Source organism: Accipiter gentilis, chromosome 17 (genome assembly GCF_929443795.1).
Source record: "Accipiter gentilis chromosome 17, bAccGen1.1, whole genome shotgun sequence".
In the NCBI taxonomy this organism is placed as follows: domain Eukaryota; kingdom Metazoa; phylum Chordata; class Aves; order Accipitriformes; family Accipitridae; genus Astur; species Astur gentilis.
In genome coordinates this window covers 20,400,156-20,423,391 of record NC_064896.1, presented here as the reverse complement: position 1 = coordinate 20,423,391, position 23,236 = coordinate 20,400,156, and the positions used below count along the sequence as shown (strand labels likewise).

The 23,236-nt window shown below is 38.2% G+C and overlaps 1 protein-coding gene across 4 annotated transcripts in view; it reads left to right on the top strand.

The window, feature by feature from the left end:
- SYT9 (synaptotagmin 9) overlaps window positions 1–20,251 on the top strand; it is a 71,629-nt gene extending 51,378 nt beyond the window's left edge. The window contains exons 4-8 of one of the 4 annotated variants that reach the window (XM_049820504.1): window positions 11,714–11,834; window positions 12,507–12,678; window positions 13,324–13,453; window positions 14,025–14,181; window positions 15,255–15,354. In XM_049820504.1, the coding sequence (XP_049676461.1) occupies window positions 11,714–11,834; window positions 12,507–12,678; window positions 13,324–13,453; window positions 14,025–14,132 (531 nt within the window). In that variant the 3' untranslated portion in view covers window positions 14,133–14,181; window positions 15,255–15,354. Of the gene's footprint in view, window positions 1–11,713; window positions 11,835–12,506; window positions 12,679–13,323; window positions 13,454–14,024; window positions 14,182–15,254; window positions 17,476–19,631 lie in introns of those variants that run through there. The other 3 variants (XM_049820506.1, XM_049820505.1, XM_049820507.1) reach the window with 3 other exon arrangements.
- Window positions 20,252–23,236: the final 2,985 nt, after the last annotated feature.

Below are 23,236 nucleotides of genomic sequence, written 5' to 3'. Positions count from 1 at the left end.
AAACCATGTTTCTTTCCCCAGCAGCTAAATGGATGCTGAAATTGAAGGGAGCGGCACATAGAAAATATTATTTTTTAAAAGTCTGCCGTAGGTATACCTATTAACAGAGGTCATAATTCTTTTAGTACTTTTTAGTGGGATGACAAGCCAAAAATTATCAGAAGGAGAGAGAGGAAGGGCATACCAGGGATTTCATTGAACTTGGATTTGATTTCCAGATATCACAAGAATTTTTAAATGATTAGGCAGATTTTGGATTAATGGCAGTACACTGTTCACTAATAGTTATTTTAGTCGTCTGTGAAAGGAGTCCATTATATTTAAGTGGTTGAAATCTAGGGCCAAAACACTTCTTCGCTGCCTGTTTACAATGAACAACCCACATGTGCTTCTCCAGCTTCTGCATTCATTACACTAGAGTCCTGAGCAGAATGATCCCCTCCTGGCCTTTGCAGGGCACGTACACAGAAAAGGGTAGAGCGGGCCACCATATCTTCTCTACTGAAATTAGACCTGGGATGGAATTACCCAGCAGATGGCAAAATCCAACAAAATATATCCGATTAAAAAAAAAAAAAAAAAAAAAAAACCATAAAAATTAAACATATCTTGGAGAAAAGCTCTGGAATGGCAAGAAAGACATGCTACTGCAACATAGTTTGACATTAGCTTTCTATTTTTCAAGCATACTGTATTATCTGGACCCTTCTCTTTTTCATATCAACTTCTTCAAAAACAAAATTGTAGAGCAAACTTTTACTTAGACTACAAGTAGATTCAGATTTATAAAAATGGCCTTTCTTTATTACCCTTTTTGCACACAACCTGTGCTAAGCCCGAGTAGCAAGGAAGTCAGTACAGAAGACCTAATGTGAGGATAATGAATAGGTCCAGAAAACACTACAGGTGCTTACACGGACTGAAAAGAACATCTTTTTTATTTTCCTGACACTGTGACTCTCCCCACCTTTTTTCAGCACTACCCGGATACTTAGTTTCTCTCCTTTTGAGAATGATGTGCTCAGAATGCACGATATGAAAGACGGCTGCTTCACGCAACACAAAACACCTGCCCTGAGAGCGGCTTTCGGTGCTAAGGGAAGGTGAGGGACTGCTAGTAGGGCCAAAGCTTCAATATCTCGTTCCAGCAGCATGTTTGCCACTAGCTTTTTTACGCAGAATGGCCGCTCTGCGAGACTTTATCCTTCGTTAAGGCTGCGTGAGCAGGGCACAAGGGCTGCCTGCTCCCTGGGGCTGAGACCCCATGGGCAGTGGGGGACGCTGGCGCTGCCGGGCAGGACCTCGCCGGGCCGGTCCCGTCCCACCACCCCACCCAGGGAGCAGGGCAGGCCGGGGGACCGGGGGGCAGCCCCCGGCGGCAGCCGGCTCCGTGGGGCTGGGCCACGCCAGGCCAGGCCGTGGGCCCGCGTCAGTGGGGCCTGGGCAGGGCGAGTCTGTGGGGAGCTGGAGAGCAGCGCCCCGGGGCGTCGCGGGGGCAGGGACCGACAGCCGCGGGCCGGGCCGACGTGGGGGCTGGACTGACGTGGGGACCGGGCCCACATGGGGACCGGGCCGACGTGGGGACCAGGCCGTGGGTGGTGGGGGGAAGCCCTGCGGGGTGGTCAGGGCCAGCCAGGCCTGTTAATGCCCTTGGGGCCCTGACCTCCCGCTTGTGTTCTGTCCCTGTAGGTGAACAGATGATTGAGTGGGGTTAGAAGGCAGAGCGTCTTCTGATGTTTCAGTGAAGCTGTAAGTTCACATGCAGCCATTGTAGCTCAAGGTGGAGCGAAAGGCCAATCTGTTAATTTGCATACACATTTAGTTTAAATTGACATTTTCATTTTAACGCTCCAGGAAAAAAAATATTAACAGGCAAGACATTTTGGATTAAAATATTTTGATTAGTTACCTGATTTTTAAAACCAGCTTCCTCCCTTGCAGTATTTCTTGGATGTATTTGAGATTTTCATTATTAGTGGGATATTGAGATAATTAAACATTACTTTCAACTTATGTCAGAATGGAAGCAAGAGGTAACTGGCAAATAATTCATGGTAGAAATAATTTTATGCCTTAGAATGGATTTGCTGCTTCATTTTCCTCAAGATCACGTTTGCCTAGAGATAGTGAACACTTAACATGTAATTTAGCCTCCCCTCCTTACAACAAGCTACCATTTAGCCTTGAAACCATGAGGGTTTATTTTCTCGTCTCTTTCCATCTGTGTGGTGTTCATCAAGAGTTTTCTTTTAAGTCAGCAAGGTTGGCCCACGCAGGTTAGCTTGTATGATAAGATACTGCACACTAGAATGCCATTAACCTCTGTTTTTCTTTGTTTTTTCAACCTCCGTATTTCACAAAAAATTGAGGTCTAATCCAAATTAATTACAGCCTGTTGAAAAATTATTGGATTTGATATGACAGATACTGATGGACATTCATGAAAAGCTTTGGTCCTCACTTTGGGAAACTATTACCCATTTTCCAGATTGCACTGTTAGATTGTTTTGTGAAACTTCCCCCTGTGATGCTTGCCCTGTCTGCCTGACCTACCTGTCCTTCCATTTTTACCATCTTCACATAACATCAAAACTCTTACATTTCCCAGCTGAAGCTCTCGCTTACATTTCCTTTCAAGAAAATGCTTTCCCTCCAAACATCTATTCCTATATAGAACAATTTACATTTCATTGCTGTTCCCAAGCTTGTCAACATTTCCAAAGCATCAGTGCCTTCTCTGCAGAGGGAAAGGTTTGAGTCAGCTCTGTGCTACTCTTCTTTAAAGCTTTGCATTGCGAAATCAAACCCACCCTCAAGAGGCTTCCCTTTCAAAAGACTTTTGAAGCACAATAACAAAGGTGGCAACCTGTTAACACTGACAGGGTGGGATACACTGAAGTGGGATATACTGGAAGAAAGGGAGGAGCAAATCTGTCCACAGCATCTCACTTGTAAACTCGCATCTTACAGGTTATGACATCTTCATTTTTAAATATTAGATCAGGAAGACGCAATTACCTTCTCTAGCTCTCAAGTGTTGCCTATTCCGCCACCCCCACGCACACACACACATGCACCCTCTGCCTCCCAGTAACAATCAAAATGTTAAAAAGCAGCCTGCAATGCCTGGAAAAGAAGAGTTAGGGCAGACATTTTTGTATTATTGAATCTATACTGAACTTTGTATTTTGTAGAAAGCAACAAGTCATAGAAGAACTGCAAAAAGCAGTAACAATTCAAGAAAACAAAATAGTTTTCAGAGGAACAGTTTAACTTGCAAGGAGAAACTTAAACTTTAATTAACTTATTTCTCTGACCAACAATGCCATCTAGCAAGCCTTCAGAAACAACTCTGTACACACTCTTTCCTCCACTTAATAACTGATGAGGAAGTTAAAAATTACTTATATTAACTTTCTACAGAAGTTTCATTTTCAGAATGCCTCATTTCTGTTTTTCCTATGAAATCAATTTCTGACACGGCCACACACACATCAACATGGAGGACAAGTACTCCAGCTTTTCCAATCATGTCTCTACTAATTTTCATTAGCTCAATTCAGACGATCTCCCCAGTTCATCAATTTAGTTTTGAACAAATTAATACATTATCTCAATAGCTACAGGATAATTCATTAGATTCAGTCCTAGGCCAAGATTCAGCAATGCACTTTAGCTGTTGGGAATTGAAAATCTATGTAAAGGATTCAAAGCCAGTAAAATCTATAGGATTTAAGTGTATGTTTAAAAATAAGTGTGTATATGAAGTTTATCTTTACTGAATAGAGGTTTTTTTAAAGTAAGGAACTTATTACAGAATAATTTACCAATAAAGTCTTAAATGACTCAGTAAGAACAAATATATTCTGTAAATGCATTCAGATAACTGAGGACAATATGCAGCTAACTGACTGGAAAGGCAGTTTCAGTAAATCACTGCCATCCTATTTATAGGATATAAATTATGACAATGGAGATGTTGGGTCTTTAGAGAGAAAAGTACATTGACTGCCTACAGAAAAAGGCCTCTGTCCTTGACTTACTAAGGACATTCTGGCAAGAGCAAGTTACACGTATGTTCTTCTCAAAGGCATTAACTGGGTTTGTTCTGAAACGTATATGAAGGCAAAAGGCTTATCCTTTGACTCCAGCTACCCATATTCTAAGATATCTTGTCTGACTGGCATAACACAAAATCATGTCTGGAGGATCCTTCTTATGTGGACTGCAGTGATCTGCCTTAAAGAAAAGTAGTCATGACGCAAGGATGATGGAAACAGGAGAGGAAAAAAACCACCAAAATCCTTATCAAAAGATCTTCAGGCTCTGAAGTGGAGACGGAGGATATGCTGTCTGCTGGATCCTTTACTTTTGATACTGTCTTTATATAGAAGTTGCCAAGATGCTAGGCAAAACTATGAGTAAGTTAAAATAAGAACATAAACTCCCTAAGCTGATAATCATAGTGGCTCTCTACGACCCAATCTGCAGGAAGGATTCCTACTTGCTTCAGTCCCTACAAATTAGAGCACAAAGTTGTGGTATTCAGAATTGGTCTGTCGGGCAAGATGTCTGTCTGACTATAAGTTGCTCCAGAATACCTCCAAGAAAAGGTAACAGAAACTCTGTTGTGGCATTACTAATGTAAATCCTAATAGAGAAGAATCAAGCTATGTACTTAGTTAAGCAGCAACGCTGAAGTTAAACTTAGCTGTCGGAGGACATTTTTTTTAAATTAGAACACGCAACACCTTCTGTTGGCTGGCTGGCCTAAGTGCTTTATTTCCCCCTTGTAAGGGTTTTTTGCTTAGATTCTTTAGCTGATGATACCTTTCACTTTATTAGTCATGCAAGAATCTCTCAGGTCCAGCATTTAGATCAATGTGTGCTAAGTAGCAAATGCTGTGCCACAGACAAGCCCATAGAGAGAGTACTAGGGATTCAAAGGTGCCCTTTCTTATCCTGCCTTTTTGTGCATCCCATCAGACTAGCTTCTATATATACGCTCTGTACAGTCGTATAGGCATAAAAGCTGATAGCCAGTCTGTGACTTGACATGAAAATTATATTGTGTACCCAAAGCAGCATAAAATCCGGAGTGAATGACATGCAAACATTTCAGCTTTCTTATATTCCTTCACTATAGTGAAATCAAGCTTCAGAACTGTTTTTAAATGTTCTTTCCTAGTAAGTGAAATCAGACTCATTTTCACATACCTACCTCTAAAAGCTTCTTTATTTATTTGCTTTCATTTTTTAAGAAAACCATGAATAAAAGAAATAAAGGCAATGAAATGCAAAAAATGGAATCACACTGAGAAAATAATACAATTTGCAAATTAACTTAAAACATGAAATACAGCCTGACATTGATGTATTGAAAGAATAATTGTAAAAGGCCATTCCCATTTTCCACAAACTTTACTTAATCATGTCTTTATAGATATAGTTTGATTGAGGCATTAATAAATATCTACTTTACTAGAGTTCATTTCTTTGATTTAAGATGTTATGAAAATAGAATTTTCCAGTCATATCTTCTCTATTCATCTTAAAATGTGTAATGAGAAAGCAGCTGGCACTCTTCTAGTCACATGCAAATTCAATTAAAACCAACATTTCTAAGGAGTTTTTCTCGATATATTTTCTCATAGATATAACTCAAAATAATTCTATGATGAAATAATAAAAAATTGTAGAGCTAACTTCATGAATTCATCATGTTAGATACTGTAGATTTACTATCATTCCCAAACAGATTAGAGTCTCAAATTTGTTTAGTATGATATTTGCATAATATTTGTGTCCTGGACATGTACCTGAACTGAATTAGTATCTTAGCTTACTCAAATCTGAATCCAGACTTCTCAACACAGATGAACAATTTAATAAATGTATATCCCAAAAAGCAGATAGCAGTTCTTAAAGTATTTTTAATTCATTTAGACTTAACACATATACCTAGTATACATAAACTATCCTCATCTTAGCAGTGTGAACCTCCTCTAAAATAAATCCTTGCAAAATTCAAAACCCCACATTATCAAATATTAGAATGATGTACAGTAAAATTTGTCTTGCATTACAGAAGTAGAATTCCATTAATTCCAGGAAAGATTATGAAATAAGTAGGAAGATTTTGTTTGTTTGTTTAAAATACAACTAATACTCCTTAGCTAGGAGGGAAATAAAAGAGAGAATTTAATTAAATACTGGTCATCAATCCTTTCTGTGCTTCAAAAGCTCAAATGATATCACCTCATTTCATGAAACCTCTGCTATTTTTCTGTTTTCCAGTGACCTTTGCAGATACATGTATAACTGCTAAAGAAGGTAGTGTGCAAAGTTACCATTGCCTGAGCTGTACCATTCTGACATAGTAATAAGAATTTATAAGATCTCTAAAATCACTAGTGCCTTGAAAACCTCTTTCAAAAGTTAGCAACTTTAAAAGAAATAAGCAAGGGCATCACTGCCTGTATGTGCTCCCATTAATGGTAAGTTGGTGAGATGCATAAAAATACATCTGAGTATCTCACGATCCATAATTAGCATTATTTTCGCAACACACTAGAAAAGTAAAAAATTGTGTCTGTCTTTTTATAGATGGGGAACAGAGGAACCTGGTATAATTGAGACATATGCTTTAATTAGAGTGGCACAGGCACTGTGTGATAGCAGGCCTATCACAGCTTGTCTGCTGCAGAAATAAAAAATGCAAGTTTCAGAAGAAACGGGCACAAAACTTATGATTGCCTAACTCAAGGACAGCATATCTTCCTCTAGACCAGAGGCAAAAGCTGTAACCTGTAATTTGTCTTGTTTCTTCCACCGCTTTCTGCCTGTTTTGCGTGGTTCTACACACCCATTCTCTGCACCCAAATGTATTTCTGAGAAGGGAGAGGAGAAACCTGATCCCAAATGTCATCCCCATTTGTCAGAAACTGCCTAACTACCAGGTAACTTACAGTTTCACTGGGAAGGTTTGACCCAGCCTGAGCTTCTTAACACAGCCTCCAAGGAATCAAAGGTGAAGCCATTAAAGGGCCCATTGTTGCAGTCCTATTTAAGATTAAACATCTCCCTGTTTAATATGCTGAGTTATACTCACCTAAGCACCAGCATGGAGCTGTTGACACAGTACTAGGGAGTGATTTATCCTGCAGGCTAATCTCTAACAAAATTAATAATTTTAAAATCTATAAATACTGTGTGACTAGACTAACAAGCTATTAACATTACTATTGGAATTCAGCATTTTAAAAGATATATTAATTTTGTGTTAATTTTACAGTGGGAAAACCAGAAATATTTTCTGGGAAAAGCATGAACAATAAACCTTTCAGTAGAAGCCACTGAAAATGATTCAAATAATATGGTTTTTATGATATATCAAGTATTTCCACTAGAAATTGAAGAAGGAGGAAGCATAATGTGAGTGAGGTTGTATCTCTGTGCTCCTAGCAGCAATGAAAGGGTCTTATTTATCTTGAGGTTCCAGTATGGGATTTGTTCCCTTTGTGAAGATACAGTTTTCAGGCAAACCTTGTGATTTACACCTCTCATTGAACTCTCCAGCTGACTGCTTACCCAATATTGAATACATCTAACTCTCCCAGGTAATGCTGGGCAATTTTTTTAAGGAAGAAACTTCATGGTCTTGCCCTGTTGAATAAAGGACTGCATTAAAAGAACAAGGGCTCTGAGGCAAATCTAGACAGGATTATCAGAAACAGACAGGTTGTGTGGCTCACAGCTAACATCAAGGCACTCAGCTGTCACCCCAAGCCTGAAGCCAAAGCCTGGGGCACTGGAAAAGCAAAGCAGACGTCAATCTTGTTCTACCTTTTTTAGAATACAGGAATGAGCAGGTTATAGATTAAAAATGGAGGCAGTGCTTCCTTCCTCTGAACATGGACAGTTTTTGAGGACAATGGGAGAGGAGCTTGGACCTTAGGTATGTTTATTATAGCATATTTATTCAGTTCTTACAATATGTCTCCTGCTGATCAGGACCAAAAAGAAAAATAATATAGGCCATACTCATATAAAGAAATTATTATTGTAAATTAATTATCTTCTGAATATTTTCTTTTATGTTATTAACATTATTAACCAGCCTTTTGGTGTGGTTATATTAGGGCTGTCCTGGTTGCACTGTAACATGCACAGTATGGTATTACTACCACACTAAAAAAAGTTAGACACAAATTTGGAATGTACAAAATGCATCACTTGATAACCTACAATATTAAGAAATCTTTTCCTAAGCAGGAATTTTTATATGTCTCTGGCAGTGTAATATTTATATCGCCACATTTTGTCAAGCATACATAGTAACATGTAAATACTCAATTCAAACAGAAGCATAATCCTTGCAGAAGATCCTACCCTCTATGCTTTTTAGTGCTGTTCCCTAAAGCTATTTCTCGACAATACAGTACACCTTTAGTGACAATCCATGGCTTAAGCCACGTGGCTCGGCGATTTTCAACTAGTGAAGATGTGCAAAAAGCCTCTCTGTGCTCTCTTACATAGCCTTGGTTCTGTTAAACTGAATTTATAGTAAGGACCTGTGTTTGCTGGATGGTAACGCTCATGCCTGTGGCACCGCTGATCTCCAGTCAGAGCATGTTGCCTGTTCCACTGCAGTTACCCAGACAGATGAACACACGCATGCAAATTCTGTGGTGCAGTCACAGTTTGTGGTACACTTTGAAGAACATTCTTTCATTAAGTTGAACCTTGAAGCTCCAACAGCAAAATTTACAATGTTTGGAACAATTAAAAATGTTGCCCTTCTGTTACAGAAAATAGGGGTAAGCAGGGTGGAATAACCAGGGCACAGGGAAAGGCTCACTCTGTTACAAAATCTGTCTTTCCAAAATTAAGAAAATATTTACAAGTAACAAGTATTATGAAGTAGTAGTTAATTCCCTACAAATCAAAATGAAAATGTGAGAAGGCAGGGCTTCTCTTTCAGACTCAGAGAAGGATTTACATGCCAAGAAGTACAACAGACTGAATCGCAAAATCATCTGTGATCTATTGCTACAACACTTACAACCACTAGAACTGGAAAAGACTGAAGAAATTACAGGCTCTATTTCCAGTTTAACAATGTTTTTCCTGTATAATGCCCAGTGCAATTTTTGAAAAAGCATTAACAAAGTATTATTGCCATTGCAGCGTTTGCTAAAAAATACATCACAGCGTAGGTGATGATTATTTTTCAAACATAAGGCAAAGCTTGTGGATAAGTATATTATGGCATAATTCCTAATACTGCATTCAACACATGTGATCTGTTCTTTCCTAACCAGTTCATTTATGCAGAGGGTTAACATTTTTCTTGGAATTTGCATCTGAAACAAATGTATGGTAATTAACTTACCTATGAACGTCTTGATAAGAATTGATAAAAGGTTTTAAAATATTCATTCAGGATGATCAAGTCTGGAATGGAAACTCTTGTATTTGGTAGTAACAGTAAAACATTTAAATACTCACATAATGAATTACCTAGTGACCATGTGGAGCACTGGAGTTGAATACAGAATGGCTTTGCCATGGTTGACAGTATCTAAGAATACCAAGATACATAGTTAAAACAGCAGATGCCTGGTGGGCTGCTTAATGGTCAGGGAAAACCTGAGTGATTCAACAATGCTATCTTCTCCTAAAAGTTTTTGACCAATTCATGAAAAATAACCTCTCAGTCAAAATTTGCCAGAGTGACAAATTCCCCAAATTGCCAAAAGGTGGCTTCACTCAATAATTTCTTTAAATGGCTTATGAAATTCTGCTCCCCTCAGAGTTGCAGCGCAGGAGAGAATTCCACAGCTACAAATCTCAGCACCTCAGTGCTGGGGAAGTACACTTAAATGCTGGAAGTTGTTCTTCCTCACAATCGGAAGGATAAGTGAATTCTTTGCTTCCTGTTCCCCAGGTTATAGGTATCAAGCTCCAGCTGACCACTGGGAAAATTTCAGAGATCAATTATTCCTCCTGTAATGTTAAGTGCAGGTGTTAGCCAAGAGAAATTTCTCCTGGATGTGCTGACATCACTTTAGCCTGTAGGACTTCTTACAGCATCACCTTCTCAAACAGCACTTTGATCCTCCCACAGTCAAAGTGAGTCAGTGGCACAGAGTTTGTTGCAGCAGGTCTGCTTCCAAGTATGAGCCATCAAGAGACACTAAACAGGGTGAGTCATATCAGCTATCTTGATATTGTCACGACCTTTATCAGCTTTACGGCTACCATGAAACACTGATCTTTACAATGGAAACGATGATAGTTGAAGTCAAGCCAGGGTTAAAAGCTAGTTATTACTGACAAAGGGCCCATAATATCAGCTTTTTCCTTCTTGACAGCATGTCTCTCCAATAACAGCACAAGGAAAGGACCTATTTCTGAATGAATGTACGTGATTACTTTTTTTTCTTTGCATGAGTGGAGAACTAAAGCGAAGATGCCTCTCTTGAGCAAGGGCTCGGATCAAATGACCTCTAGAAATCCCTTCCGACATAACATTTTTCTACAACTCTGTGACAGCAATTCTTTCTGTCCTGCATGTCTCCCCTGCTAACTTATGAAGCTACATAAAGTGACTGCATAGGCTCTGGGCATTGGTCTATACAGTGGCTAGTTCAGAGACAAACACTAACCTGTTAGGTGCTGGTTTGAGGTATTTTCACTCACCTTCTATGTCATCCACCACCCTTCATTTTTTGTGACTGACACAGAAGGAGGCAACCTGGGAAAGGAGAGTAGCTATTGCACAAAGCTAAGTGGGCAAGATACACATATTCTACAGCAGCTGTATTTCCCTTCCCTATAAAACCTAGAACATAGCTTGAATTTACTGGACAGGATAACACTTTTCAATCAAGAATTAAATATTAGGTTACAGGAGATAGGTCTATGAAAGTACCAGTTCACTGCTCAGTCAAAAAAATGCAAATCAAATCCCAGAAATCATTTAATACAATCCTTTATTTGCTATGTTCTTTTGTAAAAGAGCTGGATTTCTTTAAAAAAAAAAAAGAGAGATGCTTTGTAACTGCAAAGAAACTGAAACCCTGACACCATTGACACAGCAATGGGTTGCAAATCATTCTATCAATGAAACAGGTGGATAAGCTTACTTGAGGGAGCTTGTCTGCACGTGGCACAGGAAGCAACGTCTTTAATTCTGGTGGAGACTGCCCCATTACCATAGCGACTTCACATCTCTCACACCTGAGTTTATGCAAGCTTGAGAGTTGCATAAAACTTTGCCCTGCGCAACCAATGTTTTTTTCTAGGAACCTCTCTATGGGTACCCTTCTGCAGACCAGAAGGAAGGGCACAGAGATCTGTTGCAGCTTGTCAACGATACAGGCAAATCACTACAAAACATTAGAACACAGGTGTTCCAGTGCCTCACACTGTACCTCAGCACTTAAATGCGTTTCATCTCCAAGGACTGAGTGCTACAAACTATTTCTCAACTTACAGTTGAGAACTTCGGTGGTCTAGCAGCAAATGTAGTGACTTGAACCTTGTATGCAGATGGATATCTGTTTTTTCAGATATGCTTCTGAATGAGAATTCAGCTTTTGCTTACATAACTGTAGATCCCCAAAGGTATATCTTAATCTTTAGCTCCTGTTGTGGGTAGGCAAAATTGTTATTATTGCTTCACATTATCTCTTTTTCCTTGGAACAGGATAACGTGGATCTTGGTGACCTGATGTTTTCACTCTGCTACCTTCCAACAGCTGGTAGACTAACTATTACAATAATAAAGGCAAGAAATTTAAAGGCAATGGATATCACAGGAGCATCAGGTAGGAATGAATTTAATGCTCAATGTGGATTTCTGTCCCATTTCCCTCCTGAGACACAGAATTCAGCACTGTCAAATCCCAGAAACTAATTTAAATAAGAGTTAATAGATGACTTTTAAATACTAACAGGGAGCTGCAGAGCTCCCAGAAAGGAGCTACAAAGAAATAGCTGGTTTTACTACATTCAGGAGTTTAAAATAATTATAATTCTCTTGAGAAATATAAGCCACTAATTGTTACACTTTGAATTATATTTAACCATACATCAGAAAATCCCACTGTGTAGAATATTGTCATCTTCTCTCTGTCCTACAAATCTGTACAAGTAATTAGGCTGTTATAAATAGGCTGATACACAGGCTGTTGTATAAAACAGTCATGTATAACACGGTTCGGTGGATATTTTAATACCCTTTGAGAAGTCAGTACACAACAAGGAGCTTCTTGAACCTAAACTGTTCATTATAAGCAGTCAACCAGGTAAAGCTTTCAAAGCTGCACTGCCTCCCAGGCATTCCATGGTAAAAAAAGAAGCTCAAATTCCAGTCAGGTCCAGGTGACTAATTCTGCAAGCAGGTATGGGCATACAAGAAGACTGCTCCCTTCACTTTCCATTTATGTTTGCTTAAAAACAACAAAAGAAAACCAACGTTGTTCTTATGATTCACACAGATCCCTACGTGAAGGTTTCTTTAATGTGTGAAGGAAGGCGACTAAAGAAAAGAAAAACTTCCACCAAGAGGAATACCCTTAATCCCGTTTACAATGAAGCCATAGTCTTTGACGTCCCTCCAGAAAACATTGACCAAATTAACTTGTCGATAGCTGTTATGGATTATGACCGGTGAGATACCTGTAGCTGTAAAATAACATCATCTATTGGCTTATAAAATCTTGCACAGTAGATTTGCATCCAGAAACAAAGTTATCATTCTTTCCCAATAAATGGGAGATTAATGTCATGTTGAGTTTGGTAGAAGACTAAAATTTCTTGGATTGTAAGACAGAATTTCCTTTCTAAATTTTAAAATATAGATTTGCATCCATAACTGACGTAACTAAGCTGGATGTATGTTTGCCAGAACTGAAATAACTGAACATGTAGTCAGTCCACACACTGATGTTCTGTTTGTGCACAAGTATGCTAACCCCTTAGACACATGCCTCCATTTCTAAAATTGTGGCTTAGAGTTTACTTGTAATTGCAACTAATTACAGAACACAGGCAAAGAACTTTTTACATGCTTCGTGCAAAAATAATTAACAAATGCACACAGACACACAGTGTATGCTATAATGGGGAAAATACTAAATTATTCTGACTAGTGGGAAATGCAAAGAGCAAACCTACATATTTTATAGGTCATTATATTTTTCAGGCAAGAATTAATTCTAAAAATCCATGATTAATGTTTCTAATGAAATATGTAAATGCTATGGTTCTAAAGGTAAAATTTTAAGAAAAAAATATTATGGAACATTTTCACAGTGTAGGTCACAATGAGGTCATTGGAGTATGTCAAGTAGGCAACGATGCAGAAAGTCTAGGTCGCGACCACTGGAATGAAATGCTCTCATACCCTCGGAAACCCATTGCTCACTGGCACCCTCTTGCAGAGGTAAGACTTTTATTTCTTGCTTCTCCATTACTATAACTGTGAATATCCTTCCATATGGCATTAGACGTTGGATAAAATTTTATGAACAAAACCAAGATCCACATGCATGCACTAAATCTTACAAAAGGGCTTGGAAACTCTGATATTAAAGTCAAGCATAACACGCAAGTCTGCTCCTTTCAATTTTAGGGAGACAGAAAGTAATTCATGTCTTTAATATATACATGAAAACACCAAACATTATACACTGGATTAAGGGTTTGGTTTTGTTTTTTAAATAAGATCTTGGGTAACTTTCACTGATAATTGATATAAAGAAATGGACCTTGTTTACAGAACAACCAAGACCTATTTTTTTTATATATAACAACCTAATTTGACTTCTTCTCTCGTAACAATATAACATCCATGTCACTAGCACATCTCAAGGGATGCCTAACTGCACTGAAAAAAAAAAATGTTTAAGTGTCTCTGGAGATCTGAGGCGCTGATAAGAAGCGACACAATCAGAAAAGCTTTTCAAAGTTCCTATGGTTTTTTTGTTTTGTTTTGTTTTGTTTTTTGTCTTTAGGGCCCTATTCAGCAGAAATGTTATGCAGGTCTTCTGCGCTTGGATGGCTGCCGAAGAGGCTTCCTCACCCTTTTAACCTATTCAGCAGAAATTTGGCATTCCTGTTGAACTCTTTCTTAGCCATATCCTCAGGGGCTATTCCACAGAGTCCAGTGGGGTAAAGATGTCCTTTTAATCCCTCTGTCTAATCCTCTCCCCAATACAGGGTATACGAACCCTGATTCATGAGACACAGAAATTCATCAAAGATCTAACTAAATTGCTTCCTAAGAGTTACCATGACTTACTTTTATTATTGCTATCACTGGCTAAAGTCAGGCAGTAATCCCAGTCAAAAGAAACTACTATGTTTATGAACAGCCACAATGTTACCCGCAATGCTGAAAGACAGGAAAGACCATAGTATTCACATGAAGCCACAAATGATGCCATAAGCGCCTGATATATAGAGGCAGGCAGTTTGCAGCCTCTGAGCATACTTTATGCATCAGAGTGCAGCCATGTTACTAGAATGCAACTGAGGACTTCATCTACTTGGTTGTAAGCACTAACCCTAGGCATTTCCATAAATAATTGTTGGGCAATAGGAAGATGCTACAGAATGGCAAAAATACCACAGTCTTTCCCTGTGTCCATAAGTGATTACATTTACTAGTGCATGGGGACCACAGCAGCACAAGTTTCAGCAGGGAGACCTCTGAGTGTTCACAGGCTCTGTTGCAGTCGGAATGCACCATGCCTTTTCAGAGCATGGGTGCTGCCAACATGCAAGTATGTTATGAAAGAAGATTGAGCAAAGTAGGGGAGCTCTGCCTATATTTTTGTGCTTTCAGTGACAAGCTAGCTGCTGGCTGAAGTGCCACACTTGAAATGACTACCTGGGCATTTGGGAGCTGGGTTTAGAAAACACATCGCCCAGCTCTCAGCTGTAGCCAAGCAGTGATAGGAATGGCTTGACAAAGCACGTGAGGAGTAGTGTAATGGTTACTGTTTCCCAGAATACGAGAAGTGTCTCTTAGCAGAAGTTGTGTACACCCTTATATCCAACCTGTCTTCCCTCTGATAAATTTTATTGCAGCCAGAGCCCACAATTAGGTTTTGACAGCTCTTCCCTTCCTACAGGCATCCTGTTCTTTTCATACATGCCTGGCTAACTTCTTTAGATTTCATTACTGTGGATTGCTTTTCATGTCACTGAGCTAAACAGAGACATATTTTTTTCCTTCCCAGGAATCAAGTGGGGGAGGGTGTCCAGCGCATCCAGGCTGTGCAGAGAAATATATACACAGCATATCATTTTGGTTCCTGAATCAGGATTAGACTCAGCGAGAGCTTCTGGAACCTCTGTGGCCACAGCCATAGGAACCTGAATATTTGCTGAATAGGACCCTCAGTCTTCTACTATGTGAAGAGCTTTTGGTTTCAAGTAGTGTAATGTTATCCACTTGTAGCATTAATTCTCCAGCTGACACTATTGCTACTGATAGATTATTTGTATGGTTGTAAGAATTACCCAAATTCAAGTCATAATTTCTGTTCATTAGAAAAACCCAGGTTTTACAAGCAACATGATAGCAATGAAAACCAACAAATATGGGAAGCAACAACAAATATGGTTCTTGTATTTGTAAAAAAGGTGCAGTATTGTGAATCAATAGCTTTCTAAGTCTTTTTTTTTTTCAAGAATTATTGTCATCAGACGTTTATTTTTTGATGACAAGTTGCATCCTCCATCTCAATTGGTGCCTCCTTTCACCTTACATGAAAACAAATTAATATGGTTCTTTGCAGAAATCCTTCAAATCTGAAAAACTGAAAAAAAGTTCTGTTGGGTGAGAACAAGATACATATGGTATTTATAATGACAGTATGTTCTTTTAGAAAGAAGATAACCATCTGTATAACATGGAGGCTGTTAGTCCTCAACCTTTGTAGATGATTTTCCAGTCAATGTTTCTTAGTTGTGTCCATGCTGTTGCAAAAAGTTGGAAGCATATCACAGGTGGCTATGCTCTATCATACTAACAAGCACACACATGTGCGTGCATGTGCACATACACACACAATGTCATTTTAAAATGCTGTTCCAAATATATAGTGCCTGTGAAGACTTTCTTTATTATTTGTAGTAGAATTAACAGGGCTATTTTACATCATGATATATTGTAAATGCTGTCAAATTCTGACCATTAAAAAAAAAAAAAAAAAAAAAAAATCAAAATACTGAACTCTTTCACATTATATCTATGCCCCCCAAAAAAGACCCCCAGGATAAATTTTTTCCACTTACTTAGCCATGCATGGAGTTCATTCTTCCTTCAAACTTTCCTAGAGATAATTTGATTCAAGCTTTTACATGGGGATTTTTATTCAAATAATGCAAATTCGAAGTATGAGTATTTTATACAATCTAGTTGCCTGCTATGTACTTACAGATAGGGAGCCCTGATCTTTATATATACGTCAGATAAGTTTATGTGCACACACATTGCTTCATGTCTTGTATGTGTTGAATGCTCACCAAGCATTTTGGATTTGCAATTTTGCTGACACAAATATTGAAGAAAATATTTGAAATTTTGATCCAAAATCTGCAAAATTAGTTTTATAACCTATCAATTGAGGATATTCCAGAAAATCAGAATTGTTAGTGGGTAAAGCACAGCTTGGCACTTGCAGGAGATCTTGGATCTGTTGTAAATGTGTGCTGCAGTTATAAAGCAGAAGTCCTGTGAGTACAGTGGTTTTCAAAACTCTCATGCCATGCTATGGAGAATACAGCTACCACATACAAGGATACACTTGGCAAACTAAACAACTCTTCAAAACTTGCCCGAGCAAAATTCCAGATGGGTAACTGGGCATTTTCAGAAGAAAAATACGGATATAAGGTTGCCCTGGCAAAACTATTTCACTACACTTTCAACTGAAGTTTTGTATCAGCAGGCCAGTGATAGGATACAACGTTCATACCTGTTTATGCATGATCCTCACTTCATGCAAAATCCTGCCCTCTTTACCCAGGCTTATCTCCCATGAGTCACATGGGGAGATGGGCATAAGCAAAGAAGGAGGACCTCTTCCTTTGGAATAGAGTGCTTGGATTTCCTGGACAAATCATTATACATGCATCCCTGCCTGGAATGCAGAGCAGGCAGCTGCATGCTTTCCCACTGCAATGTTAGCAACAGTAACTTCTGTAAAGAGGAAAACACCTATGCAGAAGGCTCATTTTGTGTCCATGGAAGAGAGCAGAGGCCTTTCTAAGATTTGTCTCTAGCAACTCAAAGGGGCATCAACTGAAAAGTAGTATCATTATAATTGCCAGTGGTTTTTTTATTTTATTACCATACTCAGTTTATTTATTGCTCAAGGGTCTGGCATCAAGAGTATGATTTTGAACACAGCTCTATTAAAAAAAAAAAAAGAAAAGAAAAGAAAAGAAAAGAAAAGAAAAGAAAAGAAAAGAAAAGAAAAGAAAAGAAAAGAAAAGAAAAGAAAAGAAAAGAAAAGAAAAGAAAACTGTTCAGTGAGCATTTAAAGTGGAATCCAGCACACCTCAAAAGCTTAGGGATGAGGAAGAAAAGCTAATTTTTAATTAAATTCTCCTAATTCTTGCTGACTCATGACTTGCAAATGTTTATTCAGGCTGTGGCATTACTATGTGACTTTTACAAATACCTGCCTTATCACTGCAGAGCATATACGGAATGATAGCTACTCTCTGTATTTGGATACTTCACTCATCACCTTTATATTCCACTTAACCAATGCTATTCTCTAGACCTGAAATATTTTCATGTTATGGTTCTGGTGGGCCGGTAGACCGCTGCTCTCTTTGGACCATAGTACAATAATAGAAAAGCACATTGGAAGGAACAGAGGATATACTGCTACAAAATCACCTGAGGACCCAGAGAAAACTATGATCCCAATATTGTTCAGCCTTTCTTTCTGAAATATGATTCTCAGAGGTAAATTAGTAGAAGGCTCACAGGAATAATTTCAAAGCTGCAACCCTCATTTGTTTTCTTATTTCCTGAGAATACATAATTAAACTGTATGACAAGTATCATAATTCTAAAATAGAAAAGGAAATCCCTTAGAAATGCATCTCAGCAAGATTTTAATCCCACTTCACTCATGAACAATGTGCTATTAAACTGTCACTTTTAGTATTCCATAACAAGCCACCATTTCAGATGTTGTTTAATGAAAAAGAAGTGTGTCAATGGGAAAGCCTTCCAAGCTGCTGACACTGAGGCAGAGTATAATGGGCAGTTATGTGATATTCCCATGCCAAAATACTCACAGCACCACCGTTCTGCAGTTGAGCGCTCAAATATTTCTTTATCTGTTTCCACTGAAATCACAAGATATTAAAAGCATTTCTGTTCTCTTTTGTTTCCTTTTTCCCTGTAAATAATCCTGGCAGTGGACAAACACACATGCATCTCAATGTGGGGAAGCAGGCACTATCAGAACAGAAAGCAAACATGTAGCATAAAAGCCCCAGTGCTCAAACTGTTCCTACCAGTCGATGCACATTTTAGCTTTCTATGCCAGCAGATCCATAAAACATCAAAGCAGTACATATGAGAAACTTGTTATATAGAGGTCCAATTTAACTACCAGTAGGGAAACAGCTGGTTCAATTCAAAGTGAGACAACAGGAAAGGACAATGCAAAAGAGTAAAAAATAAGAGGTTATTTTAGTTCACCCTTCTTGGCTTCAGGGAATAGTCATTGTTGGGGGGGGGGGGGGGTGTTTGTTGGTTTTGCTCTTTGGTTTTTTGTTTGGTTTGGTTTCATTTCTGTGTTTTTAAGGACCAAACATGGCATGTGGCTATATTAACATGAGCACGCAAAGTTAGAAGTACAAGAGACATATTTACATGTTTATGACTTGGCAACATTCAAGCACTGAGGGGACCTATTTGCCATTGAAAAAAAAAAGCTGCAAACTCTCTTTTAGTTTAAAAGTAACAAACAAGGGAGAAACAAACAAGGGAAGGGAGAAAGAGGACTGGAAATGCAGCTGAAAAATCTGTTTGACCCAGTTAGAAATTTATCTGAAATTACTTTACTGTTAATGCGTTTTGTTTGAACAGAAAGAAGTGAAAAAACAGACTAGGCAACTCAATCTGAAGTGTCTTCAATTATATGCTTTCTTCCCTTTAGAACAGTGCATTGTTAAATGATTACATCTCGGTATCGAGTGAGAAAACAATGGCTTTCTTATGTAGAAAGAAAAAAGTATATAGAGAATGTAATCCACAATAATGTAGAATTTAATAGAAGCCCTCTGTGCTGGAAAAGAATGGCAGCAGGCCAGACTTTGTAACAGCATCACCTTGAATCTTGCTATAATTAGTGCCAGGCCTTGCTTGCAACCATAATTCTGTTCTGAAGTGACAGCCTTAGAATATGTGAACCAAGCTACGCAAGGTGTGAATTATCTTGTAAGGGCACTGCACATTCAAGGCTGAGTAGTTTCAAGAGCTGCATTTCCAGTTAATTTCTAATACAGTGGGTTGGGCAAGGAACTACAGCTGGAAATTCTCCAGGGTCCTGCAGTTCTCTGAAAGGACCTCCATCTCCTTGAAGGTCCGTAAAGAGCACTAATCCAGATGGCAGTGATGGGCACTATTCGGAAAAGGTGTCATCAGGACCTACCACAACTGCTGCCCGAACAGAGCACACATGGCACAGAGGGGAAGATGACATGAGGATGTGTAAGCATCAGAGCTGTTTGTTTGTTTGTTTGTTTTGTCTGGGTTTTTTAGTTCCTTCTTCTTTTGCTCAGATGTAGACATTGTAAAACTGGAATGTTTTATTCAGTTGCATGCTGGCCAGCTGTCATTTTTAATACCCATTGCAAAGGTGCGTGAAGAGAGGTGTGTTGTTTTGGTATTCTTTTGTTTTTAAGAACACATGAACATTGTACTATACTTTATTATTTCTTGTTCAATAAATAGTCCTGGTATCTCTATGTTTCATGTCTAATTTTGGAGAGTAGAGCCATACCTGTATCAAGGCTCTCTCAATTAGGTGGGCATTTTGTTTGTTTAGTAGAACTAATGCATGATTCCTTTTGCAGTGATGGTTTGAGGGACAAAAAATTTCTTAATTTTATAATACGTATTACAATCTTCTAAACACAAGTAAAAATGTACTGTGATTTATTTATATAAATCTAGTCTGAACAAATAAGTTTTGATCTTAATAAAAACTCTGTAAGAAACTGTGCAATTGTAATTTATTACTATTTTGTATTAATATATTAAAGTTCAATTCATTATTCAGAAAGCCAGCAAACACTTTGGAAATGTTTTAACTCAATTTTTCTCCGTAGATATTGTGTGTTGATAAAATAAATGAGACCAGAGAGACAAAGCTGTTAAAATGACAGTTACTTTACAGTACTCAAACGTAATTTGGGGGTTTGGGTACTGAAACATCCTCTTGTTTCACCTCATGGCCACAATCATCATTACAGAAAGATTTTGAGGGATATCAAACATGAATATCATCTATACTTAATATTAAGAAGAAAATAAAGAAGCTACAGAAGTGCTTCTACCAAGTGACAGTGTGTTAAATTATCAAAATTAGTATTTAGCATGGCAGGCTAGCAAAATTAGCAATCCTCCTGTCAACACCTGACATGTAGCTCAGGCAGATTCCCAGGGGTCCCCTGACGGAGCCCAGAAACAAACAGAAAAGAGAACACAGATGTATCTGGTATGACCACACAAACTACACCTGAGAAGGCGATACTCTTGTCCTTTTTTCTTGTCTTTTTTTCACATCAACTGAAATTATATATCCATCAGCAAGGGTTGTGCATGACATCTAATTAAGTAAGAGTTTCTCTGTCTCTTTAGGGATAAGCTCAGTCTCTTCTCATTTGGAAGATCTAGCCTACTTGCACATACTGCATTAATAAAGGGCTGCTGGTGTACAAAATGTGGCAGAAAACAATAATTTCATTCAACTAAGAAAGAATTGAATATAGTTCTGTTCTCTTCTTGAGACTATTTGATATCACAGACACATAGAAAACAAATGAGAACAGGCCTGTGGTTGATATTATTCTTAATAATGGTAACACCTTTAGGCCTGCATAGAGTCCTTTTTTTCTGCATTACATACAGGTACCTGTAAATGGTGCTTCAGACAGCTGGTGTGCTAGGATAACAAGAGAGATGAAGATTAACAAAGGACACATGTATAGGCATTTTGTCCCTGGCAAAGAATGTAGTGCTAATTATCCCTCTCTGCCTTTTGCTCTGTCAAAACAGGCCCACACATCTCTCCTTTCAAGACACTTTTCCAGCAGAATCATCCTTTAAGTCTTTATAAGTAGCCTACAGACTTGAAACAAAACTCCATTAAGACTGGGACAGCTGAAAGACTGATTGCAACGGCCTGTTAACGAACTGAAAATGAGAAGCCAAAGGTTGAGAATCCTCACTGAAAAAGCCTAATCCATAGCAAATAAAACATCCCACATAAGGTTAAACCTGAAAAGCCTAGTGATCCTGCACAGCTAATATCCAGTGAGATGAAAATTAAGGGAGATACCTTATTAATCACAAGCTTTACTAGCAGCTGACTATGACTTTCCACAGGGGGAATCCTGGTGAGGACATGCAACAAAGTCTAAAAAGCGCCTAAAGTGACGGAACAGGAGCGCGAGTGCAAAGTGATGTCCCTGAAGAGCCGAAGACATGGGCTGTCTAAGAAATCAGTAACTCAGAAAGTAGCAGAGACGCAGAACAGGGCCAAGCCTCTGCATCTAAAGACATGATCAAGTTGGCAAACTTCGTGACTCGAAAAGTAACATTTCCAGAGAAGGAAATCACATAGTGTCTTGTACCTCAAACTACTTCCATTCACATCTGAACAGTATTGTCACTGAAATTTATCATGGTGGGCCCTAACAGAGATTTCAAATATAAGCAACAAGCAAATTTTTATAAGGCTTGTGGTATAAATTCTAAGCAAAATAAATAATACCTCTCCGCCTTCAAACAGAAATCAGTATATGATCGGGGTTGAATTCTTCCCTTGCATGGGTTGTGCAAATAGGAGGTTCCAACACTCAGAACTGAGAGCCAAAATTGTCCCTTAGCAGTGACAAGAACAAAGTCTATTTCAGGCCACTGTTTTTATCACCCTGATCAGTATTCTAATATTGCCATTTAAACAGCATCAAATAATTCGCTGACTATACTTATGCATTTATCATTTCCAAATTAATTAACCACACACTTCAATCTGATCCACCACATCATCTAAAAGGTCATGGCCTTAAACCACTTAATAACTTGCAAATAACATTCAGTGAATCTATGTTCCAATACAAGCACAAAAATCTGTAAATGTTCCATAACATTAGATGTGCCTGAACAGACAGTCTGGTCCAAAGAGCCTAACTAAAGCACCTTTAAAATTAAAAAATCATTTAGAAGTTTGAGAAATGTCAATAAGCCAGTTTAGCAGCCAGAATTCTGTTTCTAGAATGTTACTATAAACATATCATTTATATCTTGGTAACTGACAGAAAAGCATTCTTAAAACAATAGATTAATAGCATTCAGCTACATTCGGACTCCAAAAAATGAAATCTAATTTTAAAAACCATCTTTTAAAAATGCAACAGTTTGGGACCTTTTGAATGACCTTAGGTTTTTTTGTTGTTTTTTTTTTTTAAAGTGATAGTTCACTACATAAAATCAAAAAATAAATCACTAAGTAATATTTGATGACTAATTACATAAATTAGCTTAAAAAACATTGCCAACCTCATCAATCAGCTCTTGTATCTTAGTGAAACTCAATTCCAAATATTTACTGTTCTAATAGAAATATCTCTTCCTTTCTCCAGAAAACAATCTTTTGATAATACTGCTGCTATTTCCTCACTTCAAAACCACAGCTGTCCAAATATGATGGCATTTTACTTTCAGTTCAAAGTGTTTTAATACATACCACATTTCCGGAAAAGAACATGAAGTATTCAGAAAGTCTTTGCTAAGTCTGGCCCTGGTCCCCTCACCTCAGTTACCCTTGAGGAATCTCACCAGCTTCTAGCTTAGGCAGGTCATGCAACAACATACATAACTGGGAAGTTCAAATAACTTTTTCAAGATATTCTGCTTCATTTTGAATTTCATTACTAAAATCTTACAAATAAATAAATCTTT